This window comes from Globicephala melas, chromosome 1 (assembly GCF_963455315.2).
Source record: "Globicephala melas chromosome 1, mGloMel1.2, whole genome shotgun sequence".
In the NCBI taxonomy this organism is placed as follows: Eukaryota; Metazoa; Chordata; class Mammalia; order Artiodactyla; family Delphinidae; genus Globicephala; species Globicephala melas.
This window is the reverse complement of record NC_083314.1, coordinates 135,325,903-135,346,066: the sequence shown is the minus strand read 5'-3', so window position 1 is coordinate 135,346,066 and position 20,164 is coordinate 135,325,903. Positions and strand designations below refer to the sequence as shown.

Below are 20,164 nucleotides of genomic sequence, written 5' to 3'. Positions count from 1 at the left end.
ATAAGATAGCTTAGTCATTATTCATTAGAATCATTTACTTATTGCCTTGCATTCACTATAAATACATTTATTTCTCTTTCCTAAAAGTAAATGCTTAGCTTGTTGGTCAAATCAGAAGATGGTGTTTTAGTATAAATAATTACATCCTGCATTCTTAAACCAGAACTATTCTAGTGATTTAAATTCAAGTAATAGTCTCTGACTTGTCTTTGTTGCTGTCTAAAAATGGCAAAAAAAAGTTGTTTTAATATTCCTTTCATGAAAAAGAGTACATGTATATATTTTGTAATATCTTTTGTTTTGATGGTAGAATACTCAGAAGTTAGATACTGTGTAGTTAGTGGCATTTTTATGAGTTCTTAAAAGACATCACTAACTAAAATTATACCATGTTTGTGACCAAAGTGTAGTCTTTTTCATTGCTGATGCTGTGTTTTGAATTAACTTCTGTCATTCCCTACTTTTTATAGTGGTTTTGTGAATGTTTTGGTAGAAATTAATGACAAATTTGACTCAAGATATTCTATCAAATTTAGTTACAGAATTTTGGAGTTAGGGGAACAGATCACAACTGTCATGTATCCAACTTTCTCATTTTACAACTGAAGAAACTGACTCAGAAAAATGAAGAACTTGTGAAACTGTACAGAGTCAGGCTGGGGGCTCAAAACTTGTTCCTTGACTTCTAATCGACACCCATCCTACCACTAGTGGATTGAATGGCTGTCTTCCTTGTCTCTCTCTCTTATGTATATTTTCTTCTTTTTAGAAAAATCTTTGGATTCCTGTTTTCTGACTGACATCGTTCACAGTGGACATTTTAATTCATGCCAGCTGTGCATCAGTCCTTCTGCAGATCATTGTTTTTTCCTTAAGATGTGTACGTCTCTGTGTGTGTGTGTGTAAAAGAACATTTGCTTTGCTCTTCTTTGTACTCAATTCCTTCTTCTGCCTACCTCCAGGATGAAATAGCTAGCTGTCTCCCTTTTAAACTTAATGGTTTCTTTCTGTGTTCTCCATTTCAGTAACTTCCTTGGGATCTTATTTTAAAAATTATTTAGCTGTTAATTCATTTAGATTTTAACTTACTACTCTTTAGTTCAAAAAGTAATTGCCACATTTAAGAGTATACTCTTCAAACCTAGAACAAATTCATAGAGACAGAAAGCAAAATAGTCGTTGGGGGGAAATGGGGACTCACTTAATGAATACAGAGTTTCAGTATGGGAGGATGAAAAATTTCTGGAGATGAATAGTGAATTGGGGGAATTCCCTGGCAGTCCAGCAGTTAGGACTTGGCGCTTTCTCTGCGGTGGCCTGGGTTCAATCCCTGGTCGGGGAACTAAGATCCTGCAAGCTGCGCAGCGCAGCCAAAAAAAAAAAAAAAAAGTGGTGACGGTAGTACAACAATGTGAATGTACTTGCCACTGAACTGTACGCTTAAAAATGGTTAAAATGTAATAAGAACCTGCTGTATAAAAAATAAAATAAAATTCAAAAATACACGGTTAAAATGGTAAGTTTTGTTATATTGGGCTCTTTGCTGCTTTCATAGTTTTCTCTCAGTTGACCATTATTCAGTTGGAGCCATTCTCTTATCAAATAGTATGTGCTAGCTGCCTCATGTTGTCCAGAAATTTATGTAGATCTTTCAAATTATCTTTGAAACACAATTCCTCACACTAATGTGAATAACTGTTTGTGGAGTGAAGCTCAGTAGCCCAGTTCTGTAATAATGTCACCACAACATTGAATTCATTGGTTAGGAGATCTGATTTGTAGAGCGCTTTCTGTTTCACAGTTGTTTGAAGTTGTTTGTCTAGTCATTCTTTGGAATCATTTCACTTTGGGGAAGGACTCCTGCAATACAGGAGAGCAGGTATTTTGGTGTGGTGAGCTGTCTAACAGCACAGAACTTTAATGACATAGAATTAAGGCTGTATGAATGAACCGTATTTCCTCTCATGAGTTTACTGTAGGCCAACTTTGTTTTATTGTACTCACTTGTCAATAAGTGTCAACATTATCAAAGGTAAATAATTTGTACCCAAGTTTTTATCTGAAATAAACTATTGTCTATCTCTTTGCCATCCTATTGTGGTCACTACATTCTTATTCCATTATTTTTTTTTAAAGTGAAAATAAGCCTTTTTAAAAATTTAATTAATTTATTAAAAATATTTTTGGCTGCATTGGGTCTTCATTGTTGCGTGTGGGCTTTCTCTAGTTGCTGCAGGCAGGGACTTCTCTTCGTTGTGGTGCACGGGTTTCTCATTGTGGTGGCTTCTCTTGTTGCGGAGCACGGGCTCTTGACACTTGGGCTTCAGCAGTTGTGACTTGTGGACTCTAGAGTGCAGGCTAAGTAGTTGTGGCACACGGGCTTAGTTGCTCCGAGGCATGTGGTATCTTCCTGGACCAGGGATCGAACCCGTGTCCCCTGCATTGGCAGGTGGATTCTTAACCACTGCGCCACCAGGGAAGTCCTCTTATTCCATTATTTAACGTTTTTAAAAGTTTGGGTGATAGAATAGATTTTTAAAACAAGAACAACCCAAAAGTTATCCTTTATTTTATTTTTTGTCTTTATTTTTTTAAATTTTAGTTTAAAAAATTTTTTATCTTTATTTTTTGGCTGTGCCATGCGGCATGCGGGATCTTAGTTCCCTGACCAGAGATCGAACCCACACCCCCTGTAGTGGAAGCGTGGAGTCTTAACCACCGGACCGCCAGGGAAGTCCCAGTTATCCTTTATTTTGAATCCATGTAGTCAAGTCCTCGTAACACCTTGATTTTTGTTTTCCTTTATTGGAGTAATACTGCAAACATATAAATGTTGAATGTCAGAATTGTCCTTGGTGTATGTCTCATATTCCTCTTATTTTAAAGAATGCCTTTTACTGAGGCATTGGCCAGTTTATTACATGTGAGCACTTCATGTTCATTTCCTCTGTCTCCTCTTTATGTAACATTTTCTGCTTCATGCCTTTCCACTGAGTTTGCCATGGTTGCTTACCTGTATTTGTAGATTTAGTTTTGGAGCAGCTTTGAGACTAGAGCTCTCTACGTCTTCTGGTTGATATCCTTGCCTCTGAGAGAGCCCAGTTTCAACTGAACCACCTCTCTGCCCCAGGTGACACCGCTGTACCGTGCTTTAGTTTATGTGAACCTTCGTCTCTTTGGTCTGTGGGAATGTACACAAATATTCATATAATACATTTTTTTTTCATATAATACATTTTATAGACACTTCTGAACTTTGAATTCCATCCATTTGGGAATAAGGGTTGTCACATGTTTGTATGTGTTCATGTGAAGGTGTCCAAAGGACACCAAAGGAATGGATTCTTGAGAACGTTAAGTGTGAATTAAAACCTGGCAAACAAATGCATGTTTTAGCTGTCCATGGAGGCACGCTGCACATTCTGTTCTAACTTTCATCAACTAGGTACCAACATATAAACCTCTAGTGGCCAAGTATGGTACTTTAGGGACTCAGTTTTATACACTTTGGCAAGGTAATAAATATATATTCTAACAATTTGCCTTCTTTCAATATTCATTCATTTAGCAAATACCTTAAGAAGCTGCATGACATAGTGGCTAACAGCATGAACTCTGGGGCTTAACTGGCTGGTTTAAATTCTGGTTGTACTACTTATCAACTGTGTGTTTTGGTTAAGTTATTTAATTTTCCTCTGCCTTAGTTTTCTCATCTGGAAATTAGGGATAATAATGGAACCTATCTCATGTTGGTGTGAGGATTAATTAAATAGGTTCAATGAAGTAAGATATTTAGGTCATGCCTGGCATGGCAAGACCTCAGTAAGTGTTAACAGTTGTTGTTGTTATTCACATATGACGGGATGTAGCCTTTGCCTTATAGCTGTACTTATAGTCCAGCAAGGAGAGAGAACCTAAATAGATTCAGTCATTTGATATTTCAGCTATTATTCAGTCCCTTCTCTGTGGCAGGCACTGTAGTCGGCCCTGGAAATAAAGTAGCAAATAAGCAAACATATCCTTGCTCTCATGAAGCTTAGTTTTAGTAGGGAAGATGGTTAAAATAATTTCAGTAGAATGTCAAAAAAGTTGTAATAGGAAAAATGCAACATTGCTGTGTATACATCTAGCAGGAGGGCCTAACTTATTCTAAAAGGTCAAGGACAGTGAGGAAACTATATTATGACAAATGCTATAATGGAAGGTCTTTTTTTAGGTTTAGAGATAACCACAGAGTAGAAAGTGCTTGAGTCTTCTTCGGGAAGTCAGGGAAAACTTCTCATTGGAGGAAACATGTGAGTTGACTCTGGTGGCAAAGATACAGATAAGTGGCAGGAAGAACATTCCTGGCAGATGGAATGGTTTGTAGAATATCGTGAAGCATACCAAAGCCTTCCACAGTCCTGAACTTCAGTAGTTCTGGATTGTTGGGACAATGTGTGGGGCAGATTGGGGGTGAGCAGTGGTACATGTGGGAAGAGCAAGGGGAGATGAGACTAAACTGCAGATCTGAAGGAATTTTTCTGCCAAAGAGCACTTTATCATGAAGACAGTGGGTGTCACTGAAATATTTTATACAGGGGAGGAATTGCAATCCCATTTTTATCTTTAAAAATCATTATTTTCTCTCTGTAGACAATAGACTGAAGAGGGTAAGATTGGAGACAGGTAGACCTTTGGGAAGACTGAAGCAGTTGCATAGGAGAGGAATAATGAGGCAGGAATGGAGAGAAAGGATCGGATAGAAGAGACAGAAGGTCAGTTGACATGCCTTAGCCAGCAACCCAGTGAAAAGGTGAGAGAGAGCGAGTGAGTGCTTGGGTGTATGGCAGTGCCACTCAGGGACTATGGGAGGAGAGAAGTCTGTTTGTCACCTTGGATTTACCCCAACATTGAAACTTCCTGTGTTTATAATAACTATCAAACATTAGTATCACTTCAAGAGACCTCAAAAATCCTCATATGAGCTTTTCTTCAGGCATTTTATTCACCTGTGAGACAGAGCAGTTCGATTGGTTCTCTTCGGATTTCATAGCTAAGTAGCGAGGAGAATTCAGGTTTAGAGCTCCTGTCTTCCCACGTAGCATTCTGATGAAAGTTGGCTGTGCCTAATGGATTGTAGGAGTTTTTAAGAGCTATAGGGAATGACTTTCATAAATGGTTGAGTTAAAGCAGACATACAGGATACTGTTAGAACATGTGTAAGAATATAAGGATTTTGAATAAATAGGAAAAAACATCTTTCAGAAGAGGAGAACGGCTTGAATAGTAAAAGATGATATATCTTGTGTTCTGTGGTTGGTACTTAGTACCCCCTGTTGGCTGTTTAGTCTAAAACAACATCTTGATTCTTGAATACAATGTTCCTTACAGTGTTGTTTACCAAAACAAGAAAAATTAGAGATTTTAAAATTATGGTAAAAGTTGATAAAAACTGATGGGGACTTGTAAAAATCTGGATAGGGTCTAGAAGTTGGGTAGAGGTCTCGAGAAATATCTTTATAACATTTTGTTGGATTTAACATGGGTATGATATTATAGACTACATTTTCAGAAAACAGACTTTTCTGATGAGAAGCAGCCTGGTTTTTAAGCATGTCGTATGTGGCAAAGCCTCAAGAATAGTAGCCGCCCTGGTAGGCAGTAGCAGCTGCTGTTCTTCCATAGGGTGGCTACTACATGTGATGACCATGAAAGGAAATGACTGTTACTCATTAAAGCAACTCCATTTAGCTACGTGAGAGATTACCTGGTCAGAAAAGTCATCATAGAAAATGCAGTGGTAATTATCCATAATGGGGTATCTTCAGTAGTGGGTGGTTTGTCTTTTTTTAAGTGACAAAGAAGCTGCCGTTGGCTTTTTTCCTCCAGGAAAAGGGATGGTAGATTGGATTTAGTGTTTAGAATAACTAGGAAGCCCAAGCCTGAATAAATTTTAGTAAGCAGGCACACCTGGTACTAGTTTGCGGTCTAAAGAAGGTTGCATTTTGTATAAATAAATGCTCACCATGATTTTTCTATAATAAGGGAAATCTATTAATCTATTTTCTATTTCCATTATTTCCTGGTAATCTTTCTTTGAAATGTTTCTAATTATCATTTCAACTGGTTGCATTTTGAAAACCAATTCACTATTTATTTGGGTAAAAAAATAGTACTTTTTGCTTAGGTGTTATATGAAACTGCAGAGATGGCTCACACCCACCCAGTGAAATCATTTATTTGCTTTTGGTGTATTTCACTGTTGCAGTTTTCTCTAAGAAAGTTTAGTAATTACTAATATGAAGTAATGCTAGCTGCTTTCTCTGCATTTCATGAAGGGAATAAGCTATTTTATAGTTTCCCTTCCCCCCCAATAAAAAAACCTTCCATCAGAACCTGACAGCCTAAATGAAGGACATAATTGTACAGCTTATTTATTAGTGTGTCAAACTTCAAATGTAATGGTTTCATATTTCAGAATGAAAAAGTGTGTTGTGATTCATGGTTGCTGGTGACAAAATAGACAGCTCTTTTATATTACTGCACTGATCGCTGCTGATATCCCACTGTACTCTTTTTTTGGGGGGGGGGTCCCTTATTGTTCTCTTCCTATGCAATAGCTCCCTCTACTTGAAAATATTGGTGTAATTATAGTTTAACACGGTACTTTATTAGTGAGTTCCCATGACTGTTTTTACTTTCAATCCTCTTTATTAGTATGTGGTGTTATTACAACAGAGCATGTTAGAAATTTACCAAGAATCTCTTGACTTGGTAATGGAAAAGCAAGATTTAGTTAAGGAAAGTAAAATAAGTTGTTTGAAGGCATTTTTTAAGGAATTTGCTCTATAGCCTTTGTTGATTTAAATATGGTATATTTGGTTAAGATTCCATGCAGTATTGAAAATAAGCCTTGATGTCTACAACATAGAGGTATAGAAAACTGCAGCAGAAACCTTCAGAAGAAACATCAGCCACTTCAAACAGACATAGCCTGGAACTTGGCAAATTCTCACTTTACTAATTCCAAAGTCTTACCATTCTAACACAAAACGTGGTAGTTTCTACTTTCTCAGGAAGGGTTTAATAGAAACTAACAGTAGTAGAATCTCGTGCTACTACATTTTGCCTTTATGGAACAGTATGTACATAATGAAACAGTAGGAGCAAAATAGACAAACCAAGCGAGTGATGTTAAGGGTGAGATTTATTTTTTTTCTCTCCCTTACGAAGTTTGAGGTTTAGTAATTGTATCATATACCTCCACCATTAGGACAAATAAGAGATGCTACTCAACCGTAAGATTTCCACATGGATGTTTCTTTTCCATTCATAACTCTTTATTTCCAATTTGTTCTGATTATTATTATGGTGCAGAGCACAATGGTTAAGAGAAGGGCTTAGGAGCCAGACTGAGTTTGAATCCTGGCTCTGCCACTCACCAGCTGGGTGATCTTGGCAAGTTTGCTTAACTTTCTGACCTTCAGCTTCCTCATTTGTAAAATACAGACAATAAATCTACCCACATCCTGGAATTTGTTGTAAGGATTAGCTGAATTACTGATTGTCAAGCACTTAGAACAGAGCCTGACACATAGTAAGTGCTATATATCAGTGTTGGGTGAATAAAATAAAAAATAATAGTGTGGCTATAAATTGGTTTTTATTAGCCAAATGTATTTATAGAGTGTCAGTGTTATCTTCCGTGCTTAATGAAGAGAAATATGGGGCCCTCCCAGTGGATGAGAGGGGTTTGCACAATGATTTTGTTCATGAATTAATACTCAGTTCCTCTGTATTAGAATAATTCTCACCTAGGGGTACCTATACCATGTCATAATTTTAGGTTATGTTATTTTTAAACATACTTTTTAAAGGCAGTGGTATATGCCATGGTTTCCATGTGTTTTTGGAACTTAAGTGATTTAGCAAGAAGATTTTATACTGGTGAAATGCCTAAGAATGCAGTATCATTTCCCATAGTACACTGCTTTTGGAGCCTACTTATTGCCCAAGCGCAATAATAGATGGGTTTGTCTTTGGTCCATAGTATGACTGTGCTTAAGGATGTCAGAGATTCTTTTCCAACTCTCCCCAGATCTCTTGTGGTCCAACAAAATATCGATCATCAAAACTTTAAAAAAGAAATTTATATGTATTGAGCACTCAGACATGCAACTGAAGTTGTTAAGGTTATGTCTTTATCTTGATACAAGCTGATATTTGTGTGTATGTATAGAGTAATTTTTTTTTTTTTTTTTTTGCGGTACGCGGGCCTCTCACTGTTGTGGCCTCTCCCGTTGTGGAGCACAGGCTCCGGACGCGCAGGCTCAGCGGCCATGGCTCACGGGCCCAGCCGCTCCGCGGCATGTGGGATCTTCCCGCACCGGGGCACGAACCCGTGTCCGCTGCATTGGCAGGCGGACTCTCAACCACTGCGCCACCAGGGAAGCCCTAGAGTGATATTTTAATAGATTTTGTTTTTGGAAGAATACTACCAGAATACTGGACACATAAAGTAAATAGTCAAATGAGATTCATGAGTCAGACATACCCTTTTCTATTGTGCTTATCTTTATTTGCACTTCGCAGATATTGCATTTTTTACAGATTGAAGGTTTGCAGCAACCCTGTGTTATTAGATGATGGTTAGCATTTTTTAGTAATAAGATATTTTTAAATTAAGGTATGACATTGTTTTTTTAGACATAATGTTATTGCACACTTTGTAGACTACAGTATAGTGTAAACATAACTGTTATATGCACTGGGGAAACCAAAAAACTTATGTGACTCACTTTATTGTAATATTCGCTTTATTGTAGTTGTCTGGAACCAAACCCACAGTATCGCAGAGGTATAACTGTCCACATACTTGTCTTAAGGCTATATATTTGTTTTTAGGGAACTGACTCATCTTTCTTTTTTGATGGATCCGTAGGACCCCTTAGATCCCACAAGATCAGTGATTGTGATTCGCTCCCTGGTGGCAGATGGTGTGGCAGAAAGAGGCAGAGAACTATTACCTGGAGACCGCCTGGTCTCAGTCAATGAATACTGTTTGGACAACACCACACTTGCTGAAGCTGTGGAAGTGTTGAAAGCTATGCCACCAGGCATTGTACACCTTGGCATCTGTAAGCCTTTGGTGGTAAGTGTCGAATTTTGTTAATATAGGAAATGATAATACTATATCATTATAGGATATTGATAATATCAGTAGTTAAGAACATGGATTTTGCAGACAAATACACCTGGCTTCGAATCCCTGTTCCACTGCTTACTATACATGTGTCTGTGCAAGTTTCTTAACATCCTTAATTTTCAGAAAAAAAATGTCTACCCCATAGGATTTTGAGGATTAAAGATGATATTTGTTAAGTGCTTATTAGCACATTACTATATCAGTGCTAGCTGCCAACATTACTAGTCCTACTGCTACTACTTTTATCTTTATACTTTTAACACAGACTTCTAAGTTCTCATTACATTCCTTATGTTATAAATTAAAATAAGTATGTTTATGTGTTTTAACTTTCATTTGGGCATGATGTTGAGATGGCTTGGTAAGTTGAAATCTAGTTAACCATATCTCAGTAAGATTTTATTATGCTTTTCTGACCATCAATGTGCCTTGTAACCCCTAGCATCTAAACTCCGATATGGTCAAGCCATCCTGAAGTCATCTTATTGTTTAATCTCATGTGCTATGTCAGATCACTGTTTGTTTTTCTTTTTCTTTTTCTTTTTTCCTGCAACTTCCCTAGATCACTCTTTCTGACTGAAGTATTATTAGTTATGGTGCTATTGAGGTTCCCCAATGTAAAAAAAATACTTGATGATAATTTTCAAGTGGCATTAAAGTATTATTGAGTGCTTATATATGTCACTCAGTATTTTAAGCTCTTTACATGCACTAATTTAGTCATCACAGGAACTTTAAGAGGAGGTAATCCTCTTATTACCACTACTATGTATTGAGTTAGTCAAGACACAGAGCTGAGTAACTTATGCAAGGTAATATAACTAGTAAGGGGGAGAGTTGGAATATAAACTCAGCAGAGTGGCTTCAGACCCTGTACTCTTAGCCACAATGCTATATGTTCCTATTCTAATTTGTTGTCACAAGTTTAGTTTCATGCCGCATGTCTGAAACAGATAGCATGGTTGTAGTAGAGTGTTGGACTGGATTTCAAGAAATCTGGGCTCTGTTTCTAACTTTGCTACAAGTTAGCCCAGTGGGTCTCAAATTCAATGATATGTGATAGACGTAAGAATCACCTTGGAGATGGTTAAAATGCAGTTTCCCAGGTCCTACTCTCGGAGATTCTGACTTAGTGATTCTCGTGTGCTGTTCAGGAATCTGCCTCTTCAGTGAGTCACTGGCGTAGTTCTGATGCAGAAGTTTTGCCCTTTGAGAAGCACTATACCAGTAATTCGATCATAGGTACAGCACTTTTCTGAGCCTACTTTTTCATTTCTGAAAAGACTAAAAAAGACTAGAGAATTCATAAGATCTTTCTTAACTCCAAAATTCTTTTATTCTGTGAAATATATTAGCACACTACAAGTGTTCATATAGATAAATAGGTATATAGATAGAGATCTGTCTATATAGATATTGTTACATATGTTCATTTATAGACATAGATAGAGTCATGTATTACACATAGTATTTTTGCATTGGGGAACCTCATGTGACCTTCATATATTACTTTATTATTCTTCACATATTATACATCAAGATCTATATATTACACCTATCAGATACTTTAAACATTTTGAAATGGAATATAGCACATAGCTAAGTCAAGTTCTTGACTTTATACTGTGTATTTGGGGTGTGAGTGTTGCCATAGTCAGTATATACCATGAGATACCCAGTTTGATTTTTGGACAAATTAAGGAGGGGAAACTTAATATTTTTATGGGACCTCATCTTGGTATTTTGGATTGTGGCAAGAGCTTTGTCTAGATTTTCCCTGATGATTATTTGCCTGATTATTTGGGTTACCAGAGAAAGTCCCAACTATTCATGATCTATAGGACCTAAGCAGTGTGACTTTACTTTGAAGCAATTGAAGGAAGTCTCAGGCAGTGTAAAGAACAGAACTTAGTAACAACTGGCTGTGGATTCCTGTGCTATTTCTGGCAGAGGTAGAGCTGCACAAACCTCAGGACCTTGGAGCCTTGCTCTGAGAGGATGTTGGAACGCCGTAATTGTGAGGTGGACCTTTGCCTAGGCTTCCCTCAGTGAGTAGAAGGCTGCCAGGATGCTGGGGAGTTGGGAGGCCAGTGAAGGAATTCGAGAAAAGGTCACTTTCAAGACTTAGTGATGATTCCACTAAAAATTTCTAAGTAATTCCTTCTTTAACATCTGGGTTCTTTTAGCAAAACTGTCTGTGAGCTGTAAATAGTGATGCATGGATATTCTCTGAGGTCTCTCTATTTCTCTGTCTCTCTCTCTCATGGTCCAGTTGGTGGCCACTTATCTCATCACTTAATGTTTGCTGAGCATTTGCTCAGTCCTCAGGAGAACCGGAGAGAGAGTATGAATAAGACGGTCAAAAGTCAAGTTGGAGCAAAAAGACTATGAATATGTAACAGGAGAATAGAATTCTTTTTTATTAAGTCTTGTACCATATAGATATATACTATCTATATAATATAGGTATTCTATAATCTTGCATTATAGTCTTATGTAGAAAGTTATTATCTGTAGTTTCATGTTAACCAGAAATGTGACTTGACTTTCTCTTTTCCACAAACTCACCTCAGATGTCACAGATAAAAAATGAGTGAACTGACTTTAAAAAGTACATTGTATCTTCAGAACGCACAGGACAGAGCTGGCAATGGAGTTCTTGAGCCAGACATCTGTGGGATTTTGCTTAGTTCTGTGATTTGCAAAGCTGTGTGTCCTTGGGCCAGTTATTTAACCTCACCAGCTCCCACTTGGGATCACAGATCATGGTAGCCGAGATCACAGGCTCTAGAGCCAGACAGCCAGGGCTCACATTCTGGGTGTGTAACTGACTAGTTATGTACCTTTGAGCAAATTACTGTGCCTGTGTTACTCATCTGTAAAATGAGGTTAATAAGAGCACCTACTTCTTAGAATATGTATTAATATATTAATAAATATATTAAATGAATTGATATATTTAAAGTGCTAAAACCTGTGCCTGTGAGATATATATCTATTTGATGTTATTTTCATGTAAATATAAAAATCCTGACCTAATAGAATTGCTGTAAAGATTAAGCTGAGACAAAGCACGTAAAAGTGTTTACCATAGATTTTGATATATAGCTAGGACTTGATAAATTGTAGCTGTATTATTACCTGGGACTGATGCTGAGCTGGTAGGAACCGTGATGATTGTCCCTCTTCTGACGGAGAGTGGCTACCCTGTACCATTGTTAAATATTTTGAGTATCACCCTGTATAAACTTAGGTGTTTCTTAATATTAAGGTCTCTTCCTGGGAAAGTGATTTTTTCTTTAAGGAATACCTAAAAAGAATAAAAAGTTTGAGAAGCTTTGACCTGAACATGGCTTTTTTTGGTTATTAAAGAAAAATTTGGTCTAATAAAACAATTTACATAAATTTTATTGTGTACTTGCATTTAATGGAAAGATAAGAATTAATCTGAAAAGCGTTTGAAACTAAGATATTTTCTTCATTACAAAAGTACTTCTTTGGTTGCCAGAGTTGGGGGCTGGGGGTGGGCAAAATAGGTTAAGGTGGTCAAAAGATACAAATCTCCAGTTATAAGTCCTAAGGATGTAAGGTATAGCATGGTGACTATAGTTAACAACACTGTATTGTATATTTGAAATTTGAGTTATTAACTAAACTTATCGTGGTGATTATTTTGCAACATATACATCTGCCAAATCATTATGTTGTACACTTAAAACTAATATAATGTTTTATGTCAATTAGAACTCAATAAAAAAAAAGTTTCATGGTTGACAAAAACAGTTCTTCAGTCATGCTAAAATAATTAAAAATTAAAAGTGCTTCTATTTTCAGGAAGGTGATAAAGAGGAAGAAAATCATATTTTACATTCAAACAATAATGAAGACAAGACTGACATTTCAGGAACAGTTCACTATATAAATTCATCTTTAATACTTGAAGCACCCAAGGTATTTAGTACATTTATTTCCCAAGTAAACAGTTGCTATTATAAAGAAGACAAAAGCTTGTTCTCGCTCTCATTTCTTGGCTAAATAGATACAAATCAAATAATCCCCCCCCTTATTAATTTTTTTAATCGCAGATATTTATTTATTTATTTATTTATGGCTGCAGTGCGTGACACGCTGGATCTTAGATCCCTGACCGGGGTCAAACCCATGTCCCCTGCAGTGGAAGTGCAGATTCTTAACCCCTGGACCACCAGGGAAGTCCCTATTAATTTTTTTTAAACTGAAATCTTTTCTCTCTTGTATCACATTGCCTCCATAAATGACATAGCCCAGGTATAAGGCATTTTCAAAGAACAAACGTACCTCATTTTATGTCACTAATATACTCTTAAAATTTTGAGGGTAGAACATATTTTTGAAAATAGACCTGCATTAAAAAAAATGCTGTAGAATAAGAGCTATACAGAGCTTCTTATTGAATACTTTCTAAAGAAAAGAGTTATTTAGTCAAACCTTACTTTATGCTTTAATATTAGAAAGTATATTTTGAAGCTTTTCCCTTTTTATTCTTAAAATGAATTGTGTTTATTTTGCTTCTTGAGTTAGAATATGGTTTTGCTTTACTTGATAACAACTGTCTTTTGGTATTCTTTACATAGTTTGTTGACAGTGTCTAAAACTGATATGTAGTCCTATAATGTCCATTATATTTTTGTAGTTTAAACATTTTTTGTTACAGTTTCATAACTGTGTGACATGTTTAAATATGCCTTCTAAATGCAGTTTTTTTTCTTTTTTTGAAATAACTAGATTACAGTATTTGGTATAGTATATTAATTTAAAAGTGTCACTGCAATGTTGTCTAGCTGCAAGTGAGGAAGCAATGGGAAGGAGTAGATTCATTTCAGGAATTTGCATTTATTGATACTTAATGAATAGGACTTAAAATAGGAAATGTCGTTGATCCCTTAGAGGGAATTGGGCCTCATTGTGCCCAGCACCCTAAGGTGCCTTGGAGTTAGGTCAAAGGCTCAGCAGATCCATATATTCCTCAAGCGTTACCTAGGAACTCAACAGAGTTTCTGCTCATGCATGACTGTCTAGCTTCAGTTTTATGTACTTGCTTTTCTGATTAGTGAAGTATGAATTAATTGAAGAGCATACTGTATTCATTCCTTTTGTTTTATATTATTAATGCAGATGCGAAAATAAATTTCTATTAAGTGGTATATTATAAAAGAGTCATACTCAAAGTAGTTGAGACATATTCCCCATATCTTCAGTTTATAGAGAATGTTTTGTAGACATTCAAATAACCATTAATTTCTTTTTAGTTACATAAACCTGAAAATCCTGACCTTTTAAGTCTTTGCTTTCTTAAGTGATAGTAGGAAGCGCATCCATGTTTATGTATTAGTTTTTATATGAGATGCAGGAGTTAAATATTCAATGTAGCAATTTAACAAAATTCCTATTTCTGACTGAAAATTTTAAGGCAGTTGATGTATAGTGAACCTTTCAGACTAGTCAGTCACCTTGCCAAAGGCAGATTTTTGCCTCTTGTCGTTTTGTTTCTTTTCAGGGTTGAGGCTTGAGGCTTGTGTGGCAGTGAGATTGTATTTCTTCTCGTTTGTAATGGAGAGCTGTCAGGTTAACCATGCATTGTCATGTAATACCGTCATTGCAGTTATGTCAGCGGTTAATTTTCCAGTTAATGTGTAGGGTGCAGCTTTAATACAGACGTAGTTTAAAGGTTTTTTTTTTTACAATTTTTATTCACAGGGATTTAGAGATGAGCCCTATTTTAAAGAAGAGCTTGTGGATGAGCCATTTCTAGATTTGGGAAAGGCTTTCCAGTCCCAACAAAAAGAGATAGACGATAGTAAGGAGGCCTGGGAAATGCTTGAATTTATGGCGCCTAGATTGCAGGAAATGGGTGAAGAAAGAGAAATGCTTGTTGATGAAGAATATGAGCTCTATCAAAACCACTTTCAGTCCATGGAATCGTATCCCTCATCTCACATTCAAGAGGCTGCTCCTGTTCCATCCATGAAGGAGCTTCACTTTGGTACACAGTGGTACCGGGATTGTGAACTGCCTGAGCCTCAAGAAGCCAGGTCCATGATGAGCGTGTATTCCCAGGAGATGCAGCAGTGTGGCTATAGCACTGAAAAGATGGTAAGGGATTAGAACACATCTTCCACATCCTCCCTGACTCCCCCTGAACAAAATTCAATGGATCTTTTCATCATTAATCATTTTTTCCAAAATGTACCATACAGTGTGTTGCTTTAAGTAAACCTCATCATTTCTGTATTATGTAACTTCTGGCTGGAGTCAATAAGCTGTAGTTGCCTTGCTTTTATGGTGGGTTTTATTTTTTTTACCTTGATGTTTTAGTGATGTTTTTCTCCTAATTACCGATTTCAAGGAAGAGTTCTTTTGCCATTTGTGATTTTTTTTAAAAAAATTCTCTCAGGGAGACACAGCTCTGTATTTCTCACATCACGTATTTGTCAAGGAAAATCAAGGCAAAATTGATTAAAGATTTATTGTTGTTTCTGACTTGCTTATCCACACTGTTCTCTGTATTATATATGATACTAAATAGAAAGTCACTGAACTCTAGAAGATTATCTTTACATTTGTGATACTACCTGTTGACAACTTTGCAGGAAAGCATTATATTTTAATAGGTTTGCCCTTGCTATTAAATCACCAATAAGTTTTTTTAAAAATCAAATTAGAGTTAACTGGTCACCAGTTGGAATCTTTCATTAGGGATATTTTTAATGTTTTATTTTTGTTTGTTTATTTCTTTCCCCAAATTAACTTCCAAGCAAATGAAAAGAAAGTTTTTGTATGGGCTACATAGCAGTGTGTTCAGGTGCAGTACGGTGCCCTCCTCACTGAGTCAGCAACTTCCCTGCAGTGATGTGCAAAGTAGCCTTCATTTGCTCTCTCACAGGCAGATAGAGCTGGATTTTTTCCTTGCCTCCCTTAGATCTTCCTACATTTATCCTTTTTGCAAATGCCTGTGGGTCCCTCTGCTATGCAAGATGCTGTATTTATATATTTAAGGAACCCCAGAGGATTACCCCTGGTAGTGGACTCTGGGCAGTCTACAAGCGAACAGATATTTGGGATTATGTGACTAATGTGGGAAGAGGTGACATCGAATCACCTGGTATGTTGCCACTGACATTGGTTCTTTCTACTTCTGCCAGTCCCACTCCTATGTCTGTAAGTGCTTGACCTCAAACAATAGTCAGTTATATGGAGCAAGTTAGTAATTGCAGATTATTGAATATTCATAAATACTGCCTTGTTATGGTGTTTTCTTCCATAAAAATGAATTTTTCTATTTTTTTTTTTTTTTGCGGTACGCGGGCCTCTCACTGTTGTGGCCTCTCCCGTTGCGGAGCACAGGCTCCGGATGCACAGGCTCAGCGGCCATGGCTCACGGCCGTGGCTCACGGGCCCAGCCGCTCCGCGGCATGTGGGATCTTCCTGGACCGGGGCACGACCCTGTGTCCCCTGCATCGGCAGGCGGACTCTCAACCACTGTGCCACCAGGGAAGCCCATATACACATTTTTTAAATATTCTTTTCCATTATGGAAAAGAATATAAAATATCATCATAAGATATTGACTCTAGTTCTCTGTGCTATACAGTGGGACCTTGTTGTTTACCCATTCTATATATAAAAGCTTATGTCTGCTAACCCCCGCCTTCTACTCCATCTCTCCCCCAAACCCCTCCCCTTTGGCAACCACGAGTCTGTTCTCTATGTCCGTGATTCTGTTTCTGTTTCGTAGATAGGTTCATTTGTGTCATATTTTAGATTCCACATATAAGTGATATCATACGGTATTTGTTTTTCTCTTTCTGACTTAGTTCACTTAGTATGATAATCTCTAGGTCCATCCATGTTGCTGCGGATGGCATTATTTCATTCTTTTTTATGGCTGACTAACATTCCATTGTATATATATGCCACATCTTCTCTATCCATTCATCTGTTGATAGACATTTAGGTTGTTTCCATGTCTTGGCTACTGTGAATAGTGCTGCTGTGAACATAGGGGTTCATGTATCTTTTTGAATTAGAGTTTTGCCCGGATATATGGTCATTAGCTCTTTTCCTCCCTTCCCCACACCCAGCAGTGATGACAATGTATGGGAGGAAAAACCCTTTTTCCTCTACCCTCCTAGGTTCTTCTGGCTGAGGCCCTGGAAATTAAACTGACAAAAGACAGATTAAGAAAAGAAAAACCATTTATTAACACCTGCATCATGCATATACACAGGAGAAACTCAGTGATGATTCACTGAAAGGAGGGGTTAGAACTTGGGCTTATACAGCATCTTAACAAAGAACAGTGAATTTGTAGAGAAGTAACAAGACAAAGGAAAAGGGATTTGGGCTTTTAGTGTCAGCAGACTGTGGGAAGGGAAATATATGGGGGGGAATTGATGGAAGATAAGGATTGTTGTAGTAAGGTTTGTCATGTACATCTCTCTTAGTGCCATCTCTGAGCTGAAGAGTCTAGAGTTGTCTCTGGTGATTGAGAATCAGGGGAGGATAGAAAGCTTTTCTGAGTTCACTCTTTTTCTTCAGTTCAAAATAATCCTTATGCCAAAGTGGCATATTTCTGGGTGGAATATTCTGATCCCCTGTAACAGCTGTACCCACATGATCAGGATGGGCTTGGATCTTTATTTGCCTTTCTCTCATTATGGTGGATCCAGTGACGATACTTTATTATCTAATATAATAAGCCCTGAGTGGGTGGATTTTAAAAACACAGTGAAATACCTTACAAATATGTAATTCCCAATGCTCTTCTATTTAGAGGGTGCCCTCCAAAAAGGTAGAGGAACATTAATTATCACTTCTGTCTTCATTGTAATATCCATTTTGGGTTACAGATATAGCTATATTTGTGGAGTGGAAATAGTACCCAACGACGTATAAGTTTATCATTCTCTACCACCCTGTTACTCCATTTTAGTTGAAGGGTGAAGCCATCAAGATTTATAGATCTGGTTCTTTATTTTTAATTGTGATAAAATACACATTACATAAAGTTGACCTTTTAAGCATTTTTAGGCTTATAGTTCCTGTGGCATTAATACACTCACATTATTGTACAACCATTACCACCATCCATCTCCAGAACTTTTTCATCTTCCCAAATTGAAACTCTGTACACACTAAGCAATAACTTCTCATTCTCACCTTCCCTCCTTCTCTGGCAACCAACCACAATTCTACTTTCTGTCTCTCAAAATTTGACTACTCAAAGCACCTCATGTAAGTGGAATCATACAATATTTATCCTTTTGTGTCTGGCTTATTTCACTTAGCATGATGTCTTCAAGGTTCATACATGTATCGTGTCAGCGTTTTCTCACTTTTTGAGGCTGAATAACATTCCACTGAAGGTATATATACCACCTTTTGTTTACTCATTCATCAGCTGATGGACATCTGGACTGTTTCTATCTTTGGCTATTGTGAACAATGCTGCTGTGGACACTGGTATACAAATATTTGTTCAAAAACCAGATTTTGGGTGCTTTACACCCAGAAGTGAAATTGCAAGATCATATGTAATTCTGTTTAATTTTTTTAGGAATCATTGTACTGTTTTCCATAGAAACTGTACCATTTTCATTTCTGCTGGCAATGTACAAGTTTTCTAATTTCTCTACATGCTCACCAACACTTGTTTTCTGTTTTTTAAATAGGTGTGAAGTGATAGCTCACTGTGGTTTTGATTTGTATTTCTCTATTAGTGACCTTGAGCAGCTTTTCATATGCTTATTGGCGATCTTCAAATATCCTTTGGAGAAATGTCTAAGTCCTTTGCCCTTTTTAAAAATATCTGATTCTTTTTGCCTGAGGATTAGTTACCTGAGAATAATTTTATGTTTTTATTTTTTTCTCTATTTAGAAAAAAACTGAATTGATTTTTCTAAAGATTTAACCTTTCATACCCGCTGTATTGAAATCTCAGATTTAGGCATCAATTCTTATTCCTCAGTTCCATAATTGCCATTCACTTAAAAAAAAAATCCAGACAGTTCAAAAATTGTTGTAAAATTTCTTCTTTTTAAGTAGTCAGTGGCTGCCATCTCCTCCTGACTCCCTTCTCTAATAAGTTCTTCTTATTTTATTCTAGGCAACTAAGTAGTCATATTTCCTTTCTCACCTCTTTTTTAATATTTGAGTTGAATTCTTTGTACTGTAACCTTCTTTGGGTATCTGATACAGTTATATACTCAATTATATTCATAATCTATTTGATAAAACCTAGCAGTATTTGGTACATCAGTTTATGAGAGGTCCTTTTCTTATCATTGACGTATGACCAGTATAACCATGAAAAAACATGGACTGTTGTAAAAAATATAATTCATTTTTTTGTTTCGAACAACCTAAATTTCCAACAATAGAGAATAACATAGTGTTATTCACCTTAAATGAGTTAAGGTAAATGCCTACGGTGACCATAATGTTGTCATTTAATTTCATGCATATAAATGCTTTTTAAATATCATAATAAAATACATCAATGAAAATTGTATGTTCTGGAAGATTGTAACTTTGGAAAACCGTAAAAGACGTGTGTAAAAGGAAGACAAGGAAAGTGTAATAACTTTTGACTGTGCTTACCTGTAGGTTTTAGGTTTGGGGAACAGGTTGTTCACTAGGCAGATAAGAGTGTCAGGGAGGGCAGAGCAAAGGCTTAGAGCTATGAAAATTCACTAGGTGTTTCCAGATCAGCAATGAAGCTATTTAAGTTGTGATCCAGCATGATCCAGGACATAATGAGTATCAACTGTTGACCTTGCTTAACTTGATAGATCTTTTATTCCTCTGCCTTGGTGAATGTTTATTTAAATCTACTTATTAATGTTTATAAAACAATTTTTTTTTTGGTAAAAAATCCACTGTTTGGAAAAAACAGATTTTACTAGCCTATACTCTTACAGATATTAAGTTACTAACATT

At 36.7% G+C, this 20,164-nt stretch overlaps 1 protein-coding gene across 1 annotated transcript in view; it reads left to right on the top strand.

The window, feature by feature from the left end:
- PATJ (PATJ crumbs cell polarity complex component) overlaps window positions 1-20,164 on the top strand; it is a 359,191-nt gene that overhangs the window by 98,312 nt on the left and 240,715 nt on the right. Inside the window, exons 18-20 of the mRNA XM_030870355.3 lie at window positions 8,924-9,133; window positions 13,022-13,138; window positions 14,924-15,319. Of these exons, the coding sequence (XP_030726215.2) occupies window positions 8,924-9,133; window positions 13,022-13,138; window positions 14,924-15,319 (723 nt within the window). The remainder of the gene's footprint in view (window positions 1-8,923; window positions 9,134-13,021; window positions 13,139-14,923; window positions 15,320-20,164) is intronic.